General features: G+C 44.9%; 1 protein-coding gene across 4 annotated transcripts in view; it reads left to right on the forward strand.

Moving 5' to 3' along the window:
- ARHGEF3 (Rho guanine nucleotide exchange factor 3) overlaps positions 1-20,271 on the forward strand; it is a 104,387-nt gene that overhangs the window by 53,522 nt on the left and 30,594 nt on the right. For all 4 annotated transcript variants that reach the window (XM_038740071.1, XM_038740072.1, XM_038740074.1 and 1 more), the window contains 2 exons: positions 5,211-5,307; positions 5,457-5,533. In XM_038740071.1, the coding sequence (XP_038595999.1) occupies positions 5,211-5,307; positions 5,457-5,533 (174 nt within the window). The remainder of the gene's footprint in view (positions 1-5,210; positions 5,308-5,456; positions 5,534-20,271) is intronic.

Below are 20,271 nucleotides of genomic sequence, written 5' to 3' on the forward strand. Positions count from 1 at the left end.
TCTCCTTATATTGCTTTAGCCACCAAAGGCATGGTGCAACACTTTCCTTCTGATCAAGCCCAAGATCACCAAATTTTAACTCAGATTTTGAAATATAATTTTAAGATAAAACCTCCTTACCAAATATCCATGTAATACGTCCCCTGATTCCTCCATCACTGCAGAGGCTCTCTTTTTATTTATGACTCTCAAAGCACTTGCCCCCTCCCTTCTTCCCCTCCCTACCTGACCACCATCTTTAACTGTTCACTTTCCAATGGCTTCTTCCCCACTCCTTTCAAACATGCCTATAATGATAATAATAATAATAATAATAATAATTGTGGCATCTATTAAGTGCTTACTATGTTCCAGGCACTATTTTAAGCACTGGAGTGGATACAAGCAAATAAGGTTGTGCACAGTCCCTGTCCCACAAGGGACTCACAGTCTTCATCCCCATTTTACAGATGAGGTAACCGAGGCACAGAGAAGTGAAGTGACTTGCCCAAAGTCACACAGCAGACAAGTAGCAGAGCCAGTAATGGGACCCAGGTCCTTCTGACTCCCAGGCCTGTGGTCTATCCACTAGGCCATGCTGCTTCTCAGTGGCTCCCCATCCTAAAAAATACCCTCCCTAGACCCCATGGCTCCCTCCAATTATCACCCCATCTTCTTCCTACCATTCCTGTCCAAACTCTTTGAGCAAGTTGTCTACACCCGCTGCCTCCACTTCCTCTCCTCCAACTCTCTGCTTGTTCCCCTGCAATCTGGCTTCCACCCCCTTCACTCCACCAAAATTGCCCTTTTTAAGGTCACCAGTGATCTCCTTCTTCTCTCTAGAATGTAAGCTCACTGTGGGCAAGGAATATGTCTACCAACTCTGTTACATTGTATGCTCCCAAGCACTTAGTACAATGCTCCGCACATAGTAATCAATCACATTTATTGAGCCCTTACTGTGTGCAGGGCACTGTGCTAAGCACTTGGGGGAGTACAACATAATAATATAACAGGCACATTCCCTGCCCACAATGAGGTTACAGTCTAGAAGGGGAGACAGACATTTTGTAAATAAATTAATTATGGATATGTACTTAAGTGCTGTGGGGCTGGAGGCAGGGTGGTGAATAAAGGGAGCAAGACAGATGCAAAAGGAAGTGGAAAAAGAGGAAATGAGGACTTAGGGAAGTCTTTTTGCAGGAGGTGTGCCTTCAATATGGCTTTGAAGGTGGGGAGAGTAATTGTCTGCTGGTTATGAAAAGGGACGGCATTCCGGGCCAGAGGCAGGACATGGGTGAGAGGTCGGCAGTGTAATGGACCAGATCTAGGTACAGTGAGTGGGTAGGCAAGTCACTTAACTTCTCTGTACCTCAGTTACCTCATCTGTAAAATGGGGATTAAGACTGTGAGCCCCCTGTGGGACAACTTGATCACCTTGTAACCTCCCCAGTGCTTAGAACAGTGCTTTGCACATAGTAAGCACTTAATAAATGCCATTATTATTATTATTATTAGAGAGGCGAAGTTTGTGGGCTGGGTTGTAATAGGAGAGTAATGAGGTGAGGTAGGAGGGGGCAAGGTGCTTGAGTGCTTTAAAGCCAATGGTAAGGAGTCCTTGTTTGATGCGGTAGTGGCTGGGCAACCACTGGAGGTTCTTGAGGAGTGGGGAAACATGGACTGAACATTTTTGTAGAAAAATGATCTGGGCAGCAGAGGGCAGTATGGACTGGAGTGGAGGCTGATAACAGTAATCAAGGTGGTAGCAGTTTGGATGGAGAGGAAAGGGTAGATTTTAATGATAAATATGATGGGTAAATATTATGGATTGATTGCTGCCTGCAGGTTCCCAGGGCAATCAGAATATGCTACCAGGTTCCCAAGAAGGGACTCTGACACTTTATCTGCGCAGGCAGAGGCAAAATCCATAGTCTAGTGCTCTGGTCAGCAACCCCTGACTTAATAATTATGGTATTTGTTAAGTGCTTACTGTGTGCCAAGCCCAGTGCTAGAGGGTAGCACACTCAACTATTCTGAACAGCCTACCTGGTGTCTACTTCTGAGATGGCCACGGCTCTTCCAGAAGGCAGTAAGTCTTCTGATTTAGAGCAGCTGCTCTGGAGACATGTCTCTCCCCTTCAATCTCCCTGGTGCACCATGTCTATCAATGGCAGTGGTACTGTGGCCACCTAGGATGGTAGCCCACTGCATAGGCCTGTGGCTGTAGACCTTGAATGCAGCAGTTGAGGCCACACCATGACAAGCCTTCTTGGAAACTCAACACACACTGTGCCAATTTGCCCTAATCATGCTCTCAGTTTAGTACAGCAACTGTTTTGGGTTGCTGATCACTTCCTTAGTGGATAACCTAGTACAACCATCTTTAAGAACTCTGAAGTTCAAAGCTACATAGCCCTTGTCTGCCAACAGGAAAGCCCATGCAAACAACTAAGACTTTTGGGGGAAAACACCATGGTTGTTCCCCCAGATCCTCAGATAGTGTGTGTAATAACACCAAAAGCGTGAAAGCTTGCGTGTCATATTTGGGGATTTATTCAGTCGATCAATCAATGGTATTGAGTGCTTACTATGTGCAGAGCACTGTAGTAAGCGCTTGAGAGAGTACAGTACAACCGAGTAGGCAGCCATGTTCCCTGCCCACAATGAGTTTACAGTCTAGAGGGGGAGACAGGCATTAATATAAATAAATAATGTGTAAATTAAAAGATAAGCGCATAAGTGCCGTAGGGGTGAGGGTGGGGGAATAGCAAGTGCCCTAAGGCACAGATCCAAGTGCATGAACAATAATTCTGTGTTTGCTCTGTCCACACCTTTCATGATCTTGTAGATTTCATTCATGTCACCTTTCAGCCTATCAAGACTGATATTCCAAATCTTTTTAATGTATCACCCAAATACTCCATCCCTCTGACCATTTTAGTTGCTGTTCTCGATTTTAATAATTGTGGTATTTAAGCACTTAGTGCCAGACACTGTTCTAAGCACTGAGGTAGATACCAGCACTTAGTACAGTGCTTTGCACATAGTAAGTGCTTAATAAATGCCATTATTATTATTATTATTTTATACAAGCAAATTTGGTTGGACACAGCCTCTCTCCCATATAGTAATAAAAATGATGGTATTTTTTTAAGCACTTACTATGTGCCAAGCACTGTTCTAAGCACTGGAGTAGAGACAAGGTAATCAGGTTGCCCCACGTGGGGCTTTGTCTTAATCCCCATTTTACAGATGAGGTAACTGAGGCACAGAGAACTTAAATGATTTGCCCAAAGTTACACAGCTGATAAATGGCAGAGTCAAGATTAGAACCCACAACCTCTGACTCCTAAGTCCGTGCTCTTTCCACTAAGCCACGCTTCTGTGTTCTCAATCTTAATTCCCATTTTACATATGAGGTAACTGAGGCACAGAGAAGTGAAGTGACTTGCCCAAGGTCACACAGCAGGCAAGTGGTGGAGCTGGGATTAGAACCCATGTCCTTCTGACATCCAGGCCCATGCTCTATCTGCTAGGCCACGCTGCTTTTGTTCTTCATAAAATGTGGCAAAACTGCATTTGGTATTCCATGTGTAGCAATGCTGTGGTCTTATCCAGTGGGAAAACCATGCATTTGTTTTGTATTCCATTCCTGATGTTGATCAACATTTGACTGGCCTTTTGGGCTGTTGCCCCGTGTTGGAGCATTCCCCTCCAATCTCATAATTTACTCAGGATTGTTTAAGTCTTAAGCATGAAACCTTTTGATGATCAAACTATATTGTACTTACCAGCTCTTCTCCATCCCACATGCACACTAACTCCTTCAAAGAACTCCAACAGATTAGTGAAGTATGATTTCCACTTCCAGAAGCCATGTTGTCTTTTCCCCAGTGGAATGTGTTTTTCTAAGAGCTCTGTGATCCTGAACACAAATATCAACTCTACAAATTTTCCAGACAAAGAAGTGTGTAATTCCCAGAATCTCTCCAGGAACTTGTCTTAAAGATGGGAGTTATGTTGGCGATGTATCAGTCTTCTGAAAGAGGCCATTTGCAAAGAAAGATTCATTGTATACTTCCTCTTCCAGATCTCACCAGGAATTATGCAACTTCCCCTCTGAATTCCTCAGAACTCTGGGGTGAATACCATCTGGTCCTCGTGATTTGTTTATATCTCGTTTATCAATTTACCCTAAATCATCCTGTGTAGCTGCCACACTTTGATCCAGTTCTTCTGGCCTGTTGGCTTCCAAAAACGATTAAGAATTTATCTACGTCTTTCTCAGTAAAGACCAGGCAAAAGAATTCAGTCATTTTAGTGTAAAAACATCAAGATTATATTCCACAGTAAAAATATCCATATCCAGAAAACTGAGTTATCTGTGTTCCTGGGTTGATCCTGGGGGTCCCTGCAGCCCCCTTATCAGAGCAGCAATTGGAATAAACATAGCCAAACTGTTGCAGTGATATTACCATTGTAAAGACCTGAGGTCAGGTCCTTGAGGTCTTTGAGCCTGTTGCTTCAGTGCCCTCAGATAAAAAATATAGAACTTAATAATCCTGAATGTTCAGGTACCCAGACTGTACCTCATCCCAAGCATTCCATATACTTCCATTTTTACTGCAACTCTAATTCATTCATTCATTCATTCAGTCGTATTTATTGAGCGCTTACTGTGTACAGAGCACTGTACTAAGCTCTTGGGAAGTACAAGTTGGCAACATATAGAGACGGTCCCTACCCAACAGCGGGTTCACAGTCTAGAAGGGGGAGACAGACAACAAAACAAAACATATTAACAAAATAAAATAAATAGAATAAATATGTACAAGTAGAATAAATAAATAGAGTAATAAATATGTACAAAGATATATACATATATGTATAGGTGCTGTGCAGAGGGGAAGGAGGTAAGGCGGGGGGGATGGGAGGGGGAGAAGGGGGAGAGGAAGGAGGGGGCTCTTCATGGTTTCTAATGAAATCATGAAGCTCGATCCACTGTCCACTTTTGGAACTAACCTCATACAACCACACTTGTCTGGTTCTGTGTCCTGTTCAGTGTAGAGGGTTGTGGTAATTCATCCTTTGTACTTTTGCTGTTATTAGAGAACATAGTCTGGTCAGGGCAAGTGGTGAAGTGTATTGATAAGGTACACAAATGATGTGACAGTTCCAACCTGGTCTTTGATTTTCAATGTATGTTTCTATTTCTTTCATTGTTTATGCAGGCATACCATGACCCCATGCTTAAACTCTCCATAATGACAGAACAAGAGTTAAACCAAATTTTTGGAACACTGGACTCCTTAATCCCTCTGCATGAAGGTATCACACTGCAAGTTGTGACTTGCAGGCATAATTAAGATGCATTAGCACAACTCAGTTATTATTTATGTATTAATACTTTAAACTTTTACCCTACTTTTAGCTATGTTCATCTTTGTCTAACAAGTAAATGCTTTGCATTGTTCCAGATCTCCTCAGACAGCTTCAGGAAGTAAGGAAGACTGACGGATCCACTGACCACGTCGGCCACATTCTGGTGGGCTGGGTAAGACGTCCGATTCAAAATTTCATTTGTCTCCTATATTGGCTATTTGTCTTTTATCATCCTGCTTTCCTTCTTCATCAAAAACATGCATTCTTTGATTCATCAATTTAAAATAGGGAGGGAACCACTTTCCACTTTCCACTCCATGAATCCTAAAGATGGATTGCAGCACCCTCAAAATCTAGGGAAGTAGATGCTTCCATTACCACCCTAAGCAGTTTGTTAATTGTATGTTTTTAAAAGTGTCTGTTAAATAGAGACAACCCAGAAACATCTCCCCTGCCCCCAGTGCCAGGGATGTTCCCAGTTGCTTATTGTCCATCCATTCATTCATTCAATCATATTTATTGAGTGCTTACTGTGTGCAGAGCACTGTACTAAGCACTTGGGAAAGTACACTACAGCAATAGAGACAAGCCCTGCCCACAACAAGCTCACAGTCTAGAGGTGGAGAGACAGACATCAATACAAGTAAACAGACCTCATGTACATTACAACCAAATGTAAAAACATGGGAGGAAGAGACTCAGAGTCTGTAATCAATACCAACAGTGCATGGAATGACCCAGTAGGAGCCCAGTCCTGAAATGATTAGCCCCCAAAATAAACCAGGGCAGCAAAGTGTGAACAATCGGTATTTATTGAGCACTTACATCTGCATAGCACTGTACTAAGCACTTAAGCACAGTGCAGTAGCTTTAGTAAACACAATCCCTGCCCTCAGAGTTTACAATCCAGTAGGGGAGGCAGATATTGGGTAGGGACTGTCTCTATATATTACCAATTTGTACTTCCCAAGTGCTTAGTACAGTGCTCTGCACACAGTAAGCACTCAATAAATATGATTGATGATGATAAATTACAGGTAGGGGAAGGAACAGAGTATAATTATGGATCTGTACAAGTGTGGGTTAGGGGTGGGGTGAGTGTCACAGTGCTTAAGGGGATATGAACTTTAAAGTGTATAGGTGACACAGAAGGGAGGGAGAATAAGACAGGGAAATGAGATTTTAGGAAAGACTTCCTGAAGCAATTATGATTTTAGTAGGGCTTTGAAGATGGGGAAAGTGGTGTTTGGTTGGATATGAAGTGGGAGGGAGTTCTAGCAAGAGACAGGATATAAACAAGGGGTCAAAAGTGAGTGAGATGAGATCGAGGTATAATGAGTAGGTTGGTGTTAAAGGAGTAAAGTGTGCAGGCTGTGTTGAAGTGGGAGGAAAGCGAGGTTAGGTAGATGGGGAGAGCTGTTTGAGTTCCTCAAATCCAATGGTAAGGAGTTTCTGTTTGATGTGCAGATACATGGGCAACCATTGAAGGTTTTTCAGGTTTGGGGAGTTGTGCTCAGAAAGATTTAATAGAAAAACTATACAGGAGAGGGCAGAGACAGGAGACAGGAAGGGTCAGCGAGGAGGCTGATGCAGTAGTCAAGGCAGGATATGACAAGTGCTTAAACCAGTATGGTAGCAGTTTGGATGGAGAGCAAGGGGCAGATTTTAGAGATGTTGCAAAGGAAGGACCAACAGGATTTGGTGACCACGGACTATGTGGGTTTAAGAAGAGAGAAGAGATGAGGATGATGCCGAGGTTGTGGGCTTGTGAGGCAGGAAGGTTAGTGGTGTTGTCTATAGTGATGGGAAAGTCGGGGGAAGGAGAGGGTTTAGGTGGGAAGATGAACAGAAACATGAAGACAAGAATGAGTAAAACTTCAGAAACCCACAGGCAAGAAATGGAAGCCAAGGCAGTCAAATCTCAACTGTTCAGCTATTGATTCTTCTGCTAGTGAACTATACGGGTCTTTTGCTTTTCCTGCTTTTTCTTCCTGTCCCTGCGTTTTGGCCATTTCACTGCTCTTCAGCAACTTTACAAGGAATTCTCTCTGGAAGGGGACAGGAAAGAAAATAAAACTCACCTTAGTATTTCTGGAATAAAAATTTGACTAAGCCCAAACAGATCCAAAAATATAATTTTAGCAGTTTATGCTTTCTTTATCTACAGTATCCTTACCCACTTTACCCTGGATAATTGAATGTTCACAATAGTAATATATAAGCATGTCCCTTACACTTAGGCACAAACAACTCAACATGAGCAAAATAGCCTAAGTGCAGTCATATCATAATAACCTAATAATAGCAGTATAACAACTCCTCAAAGGCACATACAATACTAGTTCTTGTAATAATAATAATAATAATATGTATTAACTGCTTACAATGTGCCAGGTACTGTACTAAGTGCTGGAATAGATTAGATATAAGGTAATCAAGTTGGGCACAGTATAATCAGATCAGATAATCGAGAGAAGCGTGGCTTAGTGGAAAGAGTACGGTCTTGGGAGTCAAAGGTCGTGGATTCTAATTCTGGCTCTGCCACTTATCAACTGTGTAACTTTGGGCAATTCAGTTGACTTCTTTGTGCCTCAGTTACCTCATCTCTAAAATGGGGATTAAGACAATGACCCCCACGTGGGTCAACCTGATTACCTTGTATCTACCCCAGCGCTTTGAACAGTGCTCGGCACATAATAAGCGCTTAACAAATGTCATTATTATTATTATTATCAGATCAGATCCCCCTGCCACTTATCAGCTGTGTAACTTTGGGCAAGTCACTTGACTTCTCTGTGCCTCAGTTACCTCATCTGTATAATGGGGATTAAGACTGTGAACCCCACATGGGACAACCTGATTACCTTGTATCTACCCCAGTGCTTAGAACAGTGTTTGGCACATAATAAGCGCTTAACAAATGGCGCTTTACAAATGCCATTATTGCCATCAGATCAGATCCCTGTCCTACATGGGGCTCAGTCTAAGAAGGGAGAGCAGGTATTGTGTCTCCACTTTGCTTATGAGGAAAGTGAGACCCAGAGAAGTTAAATGACTTGTCCAAGGCCACACAGCAGGCAAGTGGCAGAACTGGGACTAGAACCCAGGTCCTCTCTGACTTCCAGGCCTGAGTTCTTTCCACTAGGCCATGCTGCTTCTCCGAAGCTTCATCATGAAATATTTTTTGATGGTACTTGTTAAGTGCTTCTGTATTAAGTGCTGGAGTAGATACAAGATCATCAGGTTGGATGCTGTCTCTATCTCATATGGGACTCACAGTTCTATGTAGGAGGGAGTAGAATTTAATCTCCATTTTACAGGAGGTAACTGAGGCACAGAGAAGTTAAGTACTTTGCCCAGGGTCACACAGCAGACAAGTGGTAGAGCCAGGTCCCCTGACTCTCAGGCCCATGCTCTTTCCACTAGGCCTGCTGCTTCAAAGCTCTTTTCACCTCAGTACAGCATTTTTGGATGGGACATGTGAGGAAAAACAGGTAAAATAAACCTAGCAGTACCCTCAGGTAAACATTCCTCCCATACTTAGCACTGCCAAGTTTGAACAGAGTAAATCAAAACCAAACAGCTTGTGTCATCTCAGAGGTTTCGATCTAAAGATAATAAAGAGAAGGACATACATGCAGTATAGGATTTGCTCAGTCATTCGTTCAATCATATTTATTAAGCACTCACTGTGTGCAGAACACTGTACTAAGCACTTGGGAAAGTACAATGCAACAATAATGACATTCCTTGCCCACAACGAGCTCGCAACGAGGCATCAATACAAATAAATAAAATTACAGATATATACATAAATTCATTCGTTCATTCAATCATATTGAGCGCTTACTGCATGCAGAGCACTGTACTAAGCACTTGGAAGACTACAGTCCGACAGTATAGTAGACACATTCCCTGCCCACAATGAGCTTACAGTCTACAGAGGGAGACAGACATGAATAGAAATAAATCAATGACAGCTGTGGACATAAAGTGCTAAAACCTATTGCAGGAGTTCTTAAATCATCCCTCGGAGGTAGGGAGCGGTGAGTATTTTCTCCATTTTATTAATGGAAAACCTTAACAATTGTGGTACTTGTTAAGCACGGTACTAAGCTCTGGGGGAGGTAGAAGATAATCAGGTTCCACATGGGGCTCCCAGTCTAATTAGGAAGGAGAAGAGGCAGAGAGAAATTCCATAACTTGCCCAAGGTTCAGAGGCAGACAGAAGCAAGACACAGGGGCACAGAGGTAGCCAAACATAAGGCACCAATATTTTTCTGTTTTCCTTACTCTCTCTTCCCCCTCTTCTCTCCCCCCTCCCCCCACCAACTTCATTTCCTCTTTCCTCTTGCTGGTTAGCCTCACTTTGCCCTCCCCACACCAGTAGAGCCCTCACCCCACTCATTTATTATATCTTCCTGCTTCTCCTCCAGCTCCGGGTTCTCCTTCGGGTTCCATTTCTCTTCTATTTTTCTTTCTAATTCATTAAGGTCAGCCAGGTTCTGGGAGGGCTGCTTAGGAAAGAGGAATGGTGGCTGGGGAAAAGTATGGGCTGGTCTTTGTGGCCACACCTGGGAGGAAGAGACAGGCCAAGCCCCTGGCAAGAGGGAAGGAGTAGGGTGATGACAACCAGCTGGAGCTGAGACCTATATATTTATTATCTTCTCTGCCCGTATTCCTGGAATAATTCTGCATAGGAAAACTACAGCATCAATAAGCTTCACTGTTTTACTGCATTTCTCAAACAGCAGAATGTTTAGTCTGTTAGCCAAGATTTGTTGGTGTGTTATCATGCAGTCTGCTCCCAGAGGATTCTGGGGAATGGCCTCCTGGACCTTGGCACTGCCAAGTTTTTACGGGCCAAATCAAAGCCAAACAGCCTCTCCTCTCCCCCTGCACCCACCCACACACTGTCTCCCCCAGCCGGCTGCTGATCCAGTCCAGGTTCCAATGGAACATTGGTGAACCGGCTCAGGATTCTGGCAGGCAAACTAGACTTAGAGGCTTGGAAACTGCTGGAGGAGCAGGATGGAGCTGGCTGTCACTCTGGCCTGTTCAACTTTTTCAACTGCTTAGAGCAGTGCACTGCACCCAATTAACCTTACTAACACTACTGTGCTGCATCTCCAAACCTGCCAAAGGGACTAACTCCATGTGCTGGTAGCTTCCTTTTCAGAGGAGACCCATCCCCTCTTACCACTTAAAAAATATTTGCACCCAGCCACCTCCTCTGTTTTACTGCCATCTTCACCCTCTCATCCTCTACTGGCTCTTCCCTCCCCTCTGCCTTCAAACAAGTCCAAGTCTCTCCATACTGAAAAAGCCATTCCCCAATGAGGGACTGCCTAGTCAGCGGTGATTCCCCGACATTCAAATTCAGTAGACAGTTGTCATAGACAGCATTCAATAAAGTGTATATACCATGCAGTAGGGACCCACGTTTTAGGGATCTGCAATTGGTGACGCCCCCAAACCACAGCAAGCTCAACCTCCCACCCTCTCTCTCTCTTTCTCTCCCCCACACCCCAACACACACCATTTACATCCAGTCTGCCTTTTGTCATCCTCAGTATACCAAACAATACATGCTGAAGCTATGCAGACAGTGGAGGACAGGCCTAGCAAGAATCGTGAAAAACAGCTGGCTAATGTGGGCAGTGAAGCAAGTCAGTTCCCTATTGGATCCAGTCCCGTCTGGACTACTGCATCAGCCTTCTCTCTGATCTCCCATCCTCGTGTCTCTCTCCACTTCAATCCATACTTCATACTGCTGCCCGGATTATCTTTGTCCAGAAACGCTCTGGGCATATCACTCCCCTCCTCAAAAATCTCCAGTGGCTACCAATCAATCTGCGCATCAGGCAGAAACTCCTCACCCTGGGCTTCAAGGCTCTCCATCACCTCGCCCCCCTCCTACCTCACCTCCCTTCTCTCCTTCTACAGCCCAGCCTGCACCCTCCGCTCCTCCACTGCTGATCTCCTCACCGTACCTCACTCTCGCCTGTCCCGCCATCGACCCCCAGCCCACGTCATCCCCCTGGCCTGGAATGCCCTCCCTCTGCCCATCCGCCAAGCTAGCTCTCTTCCTCCCTTCAAGGCCCTGCTGAGAGCTCACCTCCTCCAGGAGGCCTTCCCAGACTGAGCCCCTTCCTTCCTCTCCCCCTCGTCCCCCTCTCCATCCCCCCATCTTACCTCCCTCCCTTCCCCACAGCACCTGTATATATGTATATGTTTGTACATATTTTTTTACTCTATTTATTTATTTAATTTATTTCTACATATCTATTCTATTTTATTTTGTTAGTATGTTTGGTTTTATTCTCTGTCTCCCCCTTTTAGACTGTGAGCCCACTGTTGGGTAGGGACTGTCTCTATATGTTGCCAATTTGTACTTGCCAAGCGCTTAGTACAGTGCTCTGCACATAGTAAGCGCTCAATAAATACGATTGATGAAGATGATGATGATGTCATCAGAGCACATCATCAGCACGATTCCTCTGTCACTTTGGCTGTAAATGGCTCCTATAAAATCAAAGATTTTGCATGCACTTTGCATGGGGCTGCACCCCTACCAGCTTGCTCATTGCCCCAGGGGGAGCCAAAGTTGCCCTCGTGAGGAAGCAGCACTGCCCACTCTACCATCCTGAAGCAGCATGGTCTAGCGGCAAGAGCCCGGGCTTGGGAGTCAGAGGTTGTGGGTTCTAATCCCAACTCTGCCACTTGTCTGCTTTGACCTTGGGCAAGTCACTTAACTTCTCTGTGCCTCAGTTACCTCATCTGTAAAATAGGGATTGAGACTGTGAGCCCCGCATGGGAACAACCTGATTACCTTGTATTCACCCCCCAGTGCTTAGAAGAGTGCTTGGCACATAGTAAGCACTTAACAAATACCGTCATTATTATTATCCTGATAATCAATTCTTCCCTCAGGCTTATCTGTTTTCTTGGGAGGAGATTCCCATCATCACCATCTCCTTGAGCACAAGTACCAGGTCATCTGCACTTTGTATCTTTTGTTCAGTGCAGATGATCCTGGGTCTCTCAGAAGAGTCGCATTCAGAGAAGCATAAGTATCCTGGTATTCACACCCCATTCAGTTCAGACATTCCTGGGCTTTTCTTCTTGGATTTGGAACCTGGTTTGGAGGAGGGGCTTCCAGCCTTCTTGCAGTGTTCCCCAGTATGCCTTCCCAGACGGAGCCCCCTTTTTCCTCTCCTCCTCCCCATCCCCCCCGCCCTACCTCCTCCCCTCCCCACAGCACTTGTATATATTTGTACAGATTTATTACTCTATTTAACTTGTACATATTTACTGTTCTATTTATTTTGTTAATGATGTGCATCTAGTTATAATTCTATTCTGACGATTTTGACACCTGTCTACATGTTTTGTTGTCTGTCTCCCCCTTCTAGACTGTGAGCCTGTTGTTGGGTAGGGACAGTCTCTATATGTTGCCGACCTTTACATATACTCATTCATTCAGTCGTATTTATTGAGCGCTTACTGTGTGCAGAGCATTGTACTAAGCGCTTGGGAAGTCCAAGTTGGCAACATATAGAGATGGTCTCTACCCAACAGCGGGCTTACAGTCTAGAAGAGGGAGACAGACAACAAAACAAAACATATTAACAAACTAAAATAAATAGAATATGTACAAGTAAAATAGAGTAATAAATATGTACAAACATATATGCATATTCATTCATTCATTCAATCATATTTATTGAGCGCTTACTGTGTGCAGAGCACTGTACTAAGCGCTTGGGAAGTCCAAGCTGGCAACATATATAGACAGTCCCTACCCAACAGTGGGCTCACAGTCTAGAACATATACAGACAGCACAGAGACCCCGAATCCATTCAAGCCAGGTACCTTATTCCCCCTTCTAGACTGTGAGCCCACTGTTGGGTAGGGACCGTCTCTATATGTTACCAACTTGTACTTCCCGCTTAACAAAGCGGGCTCAGTGGAGAACAGCCTGGGCTTTGGAGTCAGAGGTCATGGGTTCATATCCCGGCTCCGGCAAATGTCAGCTGTGTGACTTTGGGCAAGTCACTTAACTTCTCTGGGCCTTAGTTCCCTCATCTGTAAAATGGGGATGAAGACTGTGAGCCCCCTGTGGGACAACCTGATCACCTTGTAACCTCCCCAGCGCTTAGAACAGTGCTTTGCACATAGTAAGCGCTTAATAAATGCCATCAAAAAAACCCCAAATGTCATTATTATTATTATTGTACTTCCAATATTGTATTATTATTGTACAGGATGGCACACAGTAAGCACTCAATAAATACGATTGAATGGATGAATGAATGAATTTAGTCATCACCTTTTCTAGGTGCTTTGTTCTGGGTTTCAATCAGTCAATCAATCAATCAATCAATTGTATTTATTGAGCACTTACTGTGTGCAGAGCACTGTACTAAGCTCTTGGGAAGTACAAGTTGGCAACATATAGAGATGGTCCCTACCCAACAGTGGGCTCACAGTCTAGAAGGGGGAGACAGAGAACAAAACATATTAACAAAATAAAATAAATAGAATAGATATGCACAAGTAGAATAAATAAATAAATAGAGTAATAAATACGAACACACATATATACATACATACAGGTGCTGTGGGGAAGGGAAGGAGGTAAGGCGGAGGGGGAGGAGGGGGAGAGGAAGGTGGGGGCTCAGTCTGGGAAGGCCTCCTGGAGGAGGTGAGCTCTCAGTAGGGCCTTGAAGGGGGGAAGAGAGCTAGCTTGGCGGATGTGCAGAGGGAGGGCATTCCAGGCCAGGGGGATGACGTTTCAGGATCCTTCTTATTCCAGATTATAACTCATCAAAGGTTTTTTTGGTTTGGGGAGGCTTTTTAGGGTATTTGTTAAGTGCTTACTGTGGTCAAACACTGTTGTAAGCACTGAGGTAAGTACAAGTTAATTAGGTTAGACATAGACCTTGTCCCGCATGGGGCTCACAGTCTAAGTAGGAAGGAGAACAGATATTTAATCCCCATTTTGCAGTTGAGGAGACTGAGACACTGAGGAGATAAGTGACTTGTGCAAGGTCAACAAGCAATTGACAGAGCTAGGATTAGAACCTAAATGCTTTTGTCTCCCAGGCTCGTGTTCTTTCCACTAGGCCATGCTGCTTCTCTTCTTTCTTTTTTCTTTAGACAAAGACATCGCATAAACAAAAACACCAACATACACACATGCAATATGGCCTAAAGGAAAGAGCCTGTGTGAAGAATTGAGAAGCAGCATGGCCTAGTGGAAAGAGCATGGCTCTGGGAGTCAGAGGACCTGGTTTCTAATCCCAGCTCTGGCAGTTGCTTTCTGTGTGACCTTGGGCAAGTCACTCAACTTCTCTGGGTTTCAGCTATCTCATTTGTAAAATGGGGACTAAGTCCTCATTTCTCCAATGTAGACTGTGGAGTTGACAGAGACTGTGTTCAACCTGATAAACTTATATTATCCCAGCAGTTAGAACAGTGCTTGACACCTAGTAAACACTTAACAAATACTGTAAAAAAAAAAGGGGGGGGGGGGCATGGGAGTCAGAGAAACTGGGTTCCAATCCCAGCTCTGCCACTTGTCTTTTGAGTTACTTCAAGCAAAGCACTTAACTTCTCTGATCCTGTTTTCCTTCATACTTCGACTGTGATCCCTCTTTGGGACAGGGACTGTGTTCAACCTGATTACAGTGAACAGTGAACATTTCACTTAGCAATCTACAACAAACAATGTACAAATTACAACAGTACAAATAACAGTTCACTACTGCCTGAAGGGATTCGTTCTCAGTTGCCCTTTTTTAAAATAGTACTTGTTAAGTGCTAAGCACTGCGCTGTATTAAGTGCTGGGGTAGATACAAAATAATCAGGTTTGACACATTCTCTGTCCCACTTGGGGCTCACAATAGAATGAGATTTTCATTCATTCATTCATATTTATTGAGCACTTACTGTGTGCAGAGCACTGTACTAAGCACTTGGGACAGTAGAATATAACAATAAACATACCAAGAAGCAGTGTGGACTAGTGGAAAGAGCACAGGCCTGGGAGTCAGGTGATCAGGGTTCTAATCCAGGCTCTGCTGCATGTCTGCTATATGACCTTAGGTAAATCACTTAACTTCTCTGTGCCTCAGTTTCCTCATCTTTAAAGTGGGAGTTCAGTTTCAGTTCTACTCCCTCCTACTTATATTGTGAACCCCATGTGGGACAGGGATGGCATCCAACCTGATTAACTTGAATATACCAAAGAACTTAGAACAGTGCCTGCCCATTATTAGTGCTTAAAAAGTACCATAATTATTCATTCATTCATTCAATCATATTTACTGAGTGCTTATTGTGTGCAGAGCACTGCACTAAGCGCTTGGGAAGTACAAGTTGGCAACATATAGAGACAGTCCCTACCCAACAACGGGTTCACAGTCTAGAAGGGGGAGACAGACAACAAAACAAAACATGTAGACAGGTGTCAAAACCGTTGGAATAAATAGAATTATAGCTATATGCACATCATTAACAAAATAGAGTAGTAAATATGTACAAGTAAAATAGAGTAATAAATCTGTACAAATATATACAAATGCTGTGGGGAGGGGAAGGAGGTAGGGTGGGGGGGCAATGGGGAGGAGGAGAGGAAAAAGGGGGCTCAGTCTGAGAAGGCCTCCTGTAGGAGGTGAGCTCTCAGTAGGGCTTTGAAGGAAGGAAGAGAGCTACTTTGGCGGTTGTGTGGAGGGAGGGCATTCCAGGCCAGGGGCAGGACGTGGGCCAGGGGTTGACAGTGAGACAGGTGAGAATGAGGCAGAGTGAGGAGGCTAGCGGCAGAGGAGCAGAGGGTGCGGGCTGGGCTGTAGAAGGAGAGAAGGGAGGTGAGGTAGGAGGGGGCGAGGTGATGGAAAGCCTTGAATCCGAGAGTGAGGAGTTTTTGCTTGATTCGTAGGTTGGCAGGCAACCACTGGAGGTTTTTGAGTAGGGGAGTGACATGCCCAGAGTGTTTCAGTACAAAGATAATCTGGGCAGCAGAGTGAAGTATAGACTGAAACGGAGAGAGACAGGAGGGTGGGAGATCAAAGAGGAGGCTGATGCAGTAATCCAGTCGGGATAAGTGCTTAGTACAGTGCTCTGCACACAGTGATCGCTCAATAAATATGATTGAATGAATAGGATGAGAGATTGAACCAGCAAGGTAGTGGTTCGGAGATGAAAGGGCGGATCTTGGCGATGTTGTGGAGGTGAGACCAGCAGGTTTGGTGACGGATTGGATGTGTGGGGTGAATGAGAGAGCGGAGTCGAAGATGACACCAAGGTTGCGAGCTTGTGAGACGGGAAGGATGGTAGTGCCATCTATAGTGACGAGAAAGTCAGGGAGAGGACAGGGTTTGGGAGGGAAGATAAGGAGCTCAGTCTTGGACATATTGAGTTTTAGATGGTGGGCGGACATCCAGATGGAGATGTCCTGAAGGCAGGAGGAGATAGGAGCCTGGAAGGAGGGAGAAAGAGCAGGGGCGGAGATGTAGATTTGGATTCATTCATTCATTCAATCGTATTTATTGAGCCCTTACTGTGTGCAGAGCACTGTACTAAGCACTTGGGAAGTACAAGTTGGCAACCTATATAGACGGTCCCTACCCAACAGTCGGCTCACAGTCTAGAAGTAGAGATGATAGCTGAAGCCATGGGAGTGAATTAGTTCACCAAAGGAGTGAGTGTAGATAGGAAACAGAAGGGGACCAAGAACTGACCCTTGAGGAACCCCTACAGTAAGGGGGTGGGATGGGGAGGAGGAGCCCGCAAAGGAGACTGAGAATGAATGGTCGGTTTATTATCATTAGGATTTAATACTCATTTTACAGATGAGGTAGCTGAGGCACAGAGAAGTAAAGTGACTTATTCAAAGTCACACGGCAGACAAATGGTTGAGCTGGGATTAGAACCCAGCTCTTCTAACTCCCAAGTCTGGGTTCTTTTCCCTGGCCATGCTGCTTTCCTTCTTTCTGGGTTCCTCACAGCTGCAGGACAGGATTAAATTGCCCCAACGTTCTATAGTGTGGGATGGTAGACTTCTGTCTTCCCTCCCCTGTGACCATCAGGTTTATAATAATAACAGTGGCATTTGTTTATGTGGCTCCAGTGATCAGAACCTCTTCCTAGGGGCTCTGGAGCTCTGGTTGAGTGGGAAAGGAGGAAACACCAAGCTGCATAGTGCCTCCCTTCTGCTCTTCTACCCCAGTAGACAAGACACAGGGCTGAGACTAGGGAGACCTGAGGTCTAATCCCAGGTCTGCCCCTGTCTTGCTGTGTGACCTTAGGCAAGTCACTTTTTATGTTAATTTTTATAGTATTTGTTAAGCACTTACTGTTCTAAGCACTGGGGTAGATATAGGTAAATTGGGTTGGACAGTCCATGTCCCACATGGGGGCTCACAGTCGTAATCCCCATTTTACAGATGAGGGAACTGAGGCCCAGAGAAGTGAAGTGACTTGCCCAGAGTCACACAGCAGACACCTGGCAGAGTCTGGATTAGAACCCAGGTCCTTCTGATTCCCAAGCCCGTGCTCTATCCATGAGGCCACTCTGCAGGCACCATTCTAAGCACTGGGGTAGATACAAGATAAATCAGGTTGGACACAGTCCCTGTTCTGCAGCACATGCTCTATTCACACTGCTTCTCTAACCTGTCTAGGCCTGTTTTCCTTATCTGGAAACCCCACTTGGGACGGGGACTGTGTCTGATTTGATTATCTTGTATCCACCCTAGTGCTTAGCAGTGCTCAGCACACAAAAAGTGCTTAAGGAATGCAACACAACATTATGCGTGTTTACATTAATGCTAATGATGGGTAGAAATACACAAGCAGTAGTGGTGGCTGTTGGGTTCTGAAAATCCCAATTGGAATATATGTGTCTTTGCCTCAAAAAACTCTAAATAAAGACTACTGATTTATTTTCACCGAAACAAAATCATCTCAGCGTTGGCTTCAGAAGTCTCCATCAACTGGCTGCCTCTTGTCTATCCACTCTCTTCTCCCTCTACACCCCTCCCAAACTAACCTTCTGATTATGCTTCATGTGCAAATCTCCTATCTCCTGCATGGAACCCCCACCTCAAATTTGCTTACCCAATTAACTCCCCTCTTTCAAAATCCTCCTAAAATGCTACCTCTTCCAAAAGGCATTCTCCGATTAATCCCCACTTTCCTGGTCATGTCATCCCATCAGACATTTTAGCATTCATGTATATATCTGCTTACTTCTTTCTAATGTGTAGGCTCAAACCTTTTTTTTAATGGTAATGAGAAGCAGCATGGTGTAGTGAATAGAGCACAGGCCTGGGAGTCAGAAGATCATGGATTCTAATCATCATCATCATCATCATCAATCGTATTTATTGAGCGCTTACTATGTGCAGAGCACTGTACTAAGCACTTGGGAAGTATAAATTGGCAACATATAGAGACAGTCCCTACCCAACAGTGGGCTCACAGTCTAAAAGGGGAAGACAGGGAACAAAACCAAACATACTAACAAAATAAAATAAATAGAATAGATATGTACAAGTAAAATAAATAAATAAATAGAGTAATAAATATGTACAAGCACATATATATATATACAGGTGCTGTGGGGAAGGGAAGGAGGTAAGAAGGGGGGGATGGAGAGGGGGACGAGGGGGAGAGGAAGGAAGGGGCTCAGTCTGGGAAGGCCTCCTGGAGGAGGTAAGCTCTCAATAGGGCCTTAAAGGGAGGAAGAGAGCTAGCTTGGCGGATGGGCAGAGGGAGGGCATTCCAGGCCCAGGGGATGACGTGGGCCGGGGGTCGATGGCGGGACAGGCGAGAACGAGGTACGGTGAGGAGATTAGCGGCGGAGGAGCGGAGGGTGCGGGCTGGGTTGTAGAAGGAGAGAAGGGAGGTGAGGTAGGAGGGGGCGAGGTGATGGAGAGCCTTGAAGCCCAGGGTGAGGAGTTTCTGCCTGATGCGCAGATTGATTGGTAGCCACTGGAGATTTCTGAGGAGAGGAGTGATATGCCCAGAGCGTTTCTGGACAAAGATAATCCGGGCAGCAGCATGAAGTATGGATTGAAGTGGAGAGAGACATGAGGATGGGAGATCAGAGAGAAGGCTGATGCAGTAGTCCAGACGGGATAGGATGAGAGCTTGAATGAGCAGGGTAGCGGTATGGATGGAGAGGAAAGGGCGGATCTTGGCAATGTTGCGGAGCTGAGACTGGCAGGTTTTGGTGATGGCTTGGATGTGAGGGGTGAATGAGAGAGCGGAGTCGAGGATGACACCAAGATTGCGGGCTTGTGAGACGGGAAGGGTGGTAGTGCCGTCAACAGAGATGGGAAAGTCAGGGAGAGGGCAAGGTTTGGGAGGGAAAACAAGGAGTTCAGTCTGGCCACTTGTCTTGGCCTGTCCTGTCTTGGCCTTGTCCTGTCTTGGCCACTTGTCTGCTGTGTGACCTTGAGCAAGTCACTTCACTTCTCTGTGCCTATTACCTCATCTGTAAAATGATGATGATGATGGTATTTATTAAGTGCTTACTGTGTGCGAAGCGCTTACTATGGGGATTGAGACTGTGAGCCCCATGTGGGACAGGGACTGTGTTCAACCCTATTTGCCTGTATCCTCCCCAGTGCTTAATATAGTGTATGGCACAAGGTAAGTGCTTAAATACCACAATTATTATGTGTTAACTGCTTACTATATGTTAGGCATTGTACTAAGCGCTGGGGTAGATACATGAGGCTCATCTGTAAAATCCCCAATTTACAGATATAACTGAGGCCCAGAAAAGTTGAGTGACTTGCCCAAATTCACACTGCAGACAAGTGGTGAAGTGAGATTAGAACCTAGGTCCTTCTGACTTCTGGGTCCCTGCTCTATCCACTAGGCCATGCAGCTTCTC

Source organism: Tachyglossus aculeatus, chromosome X1 (genome assembly GCF_015852505.1).
Source record: "Tachyglossus aculeatus isolate mTacAcu1 chromosome X1, mTacAcu1.pri, whole genome shotgun sequence".
Classification (NCBI taxonomy): Eukaryota; Metazoa; Chordata; class Mammalia; order Monotremata; family Tachyglossidae; genus Tachyglossus; species Tachyglossus aculeatus.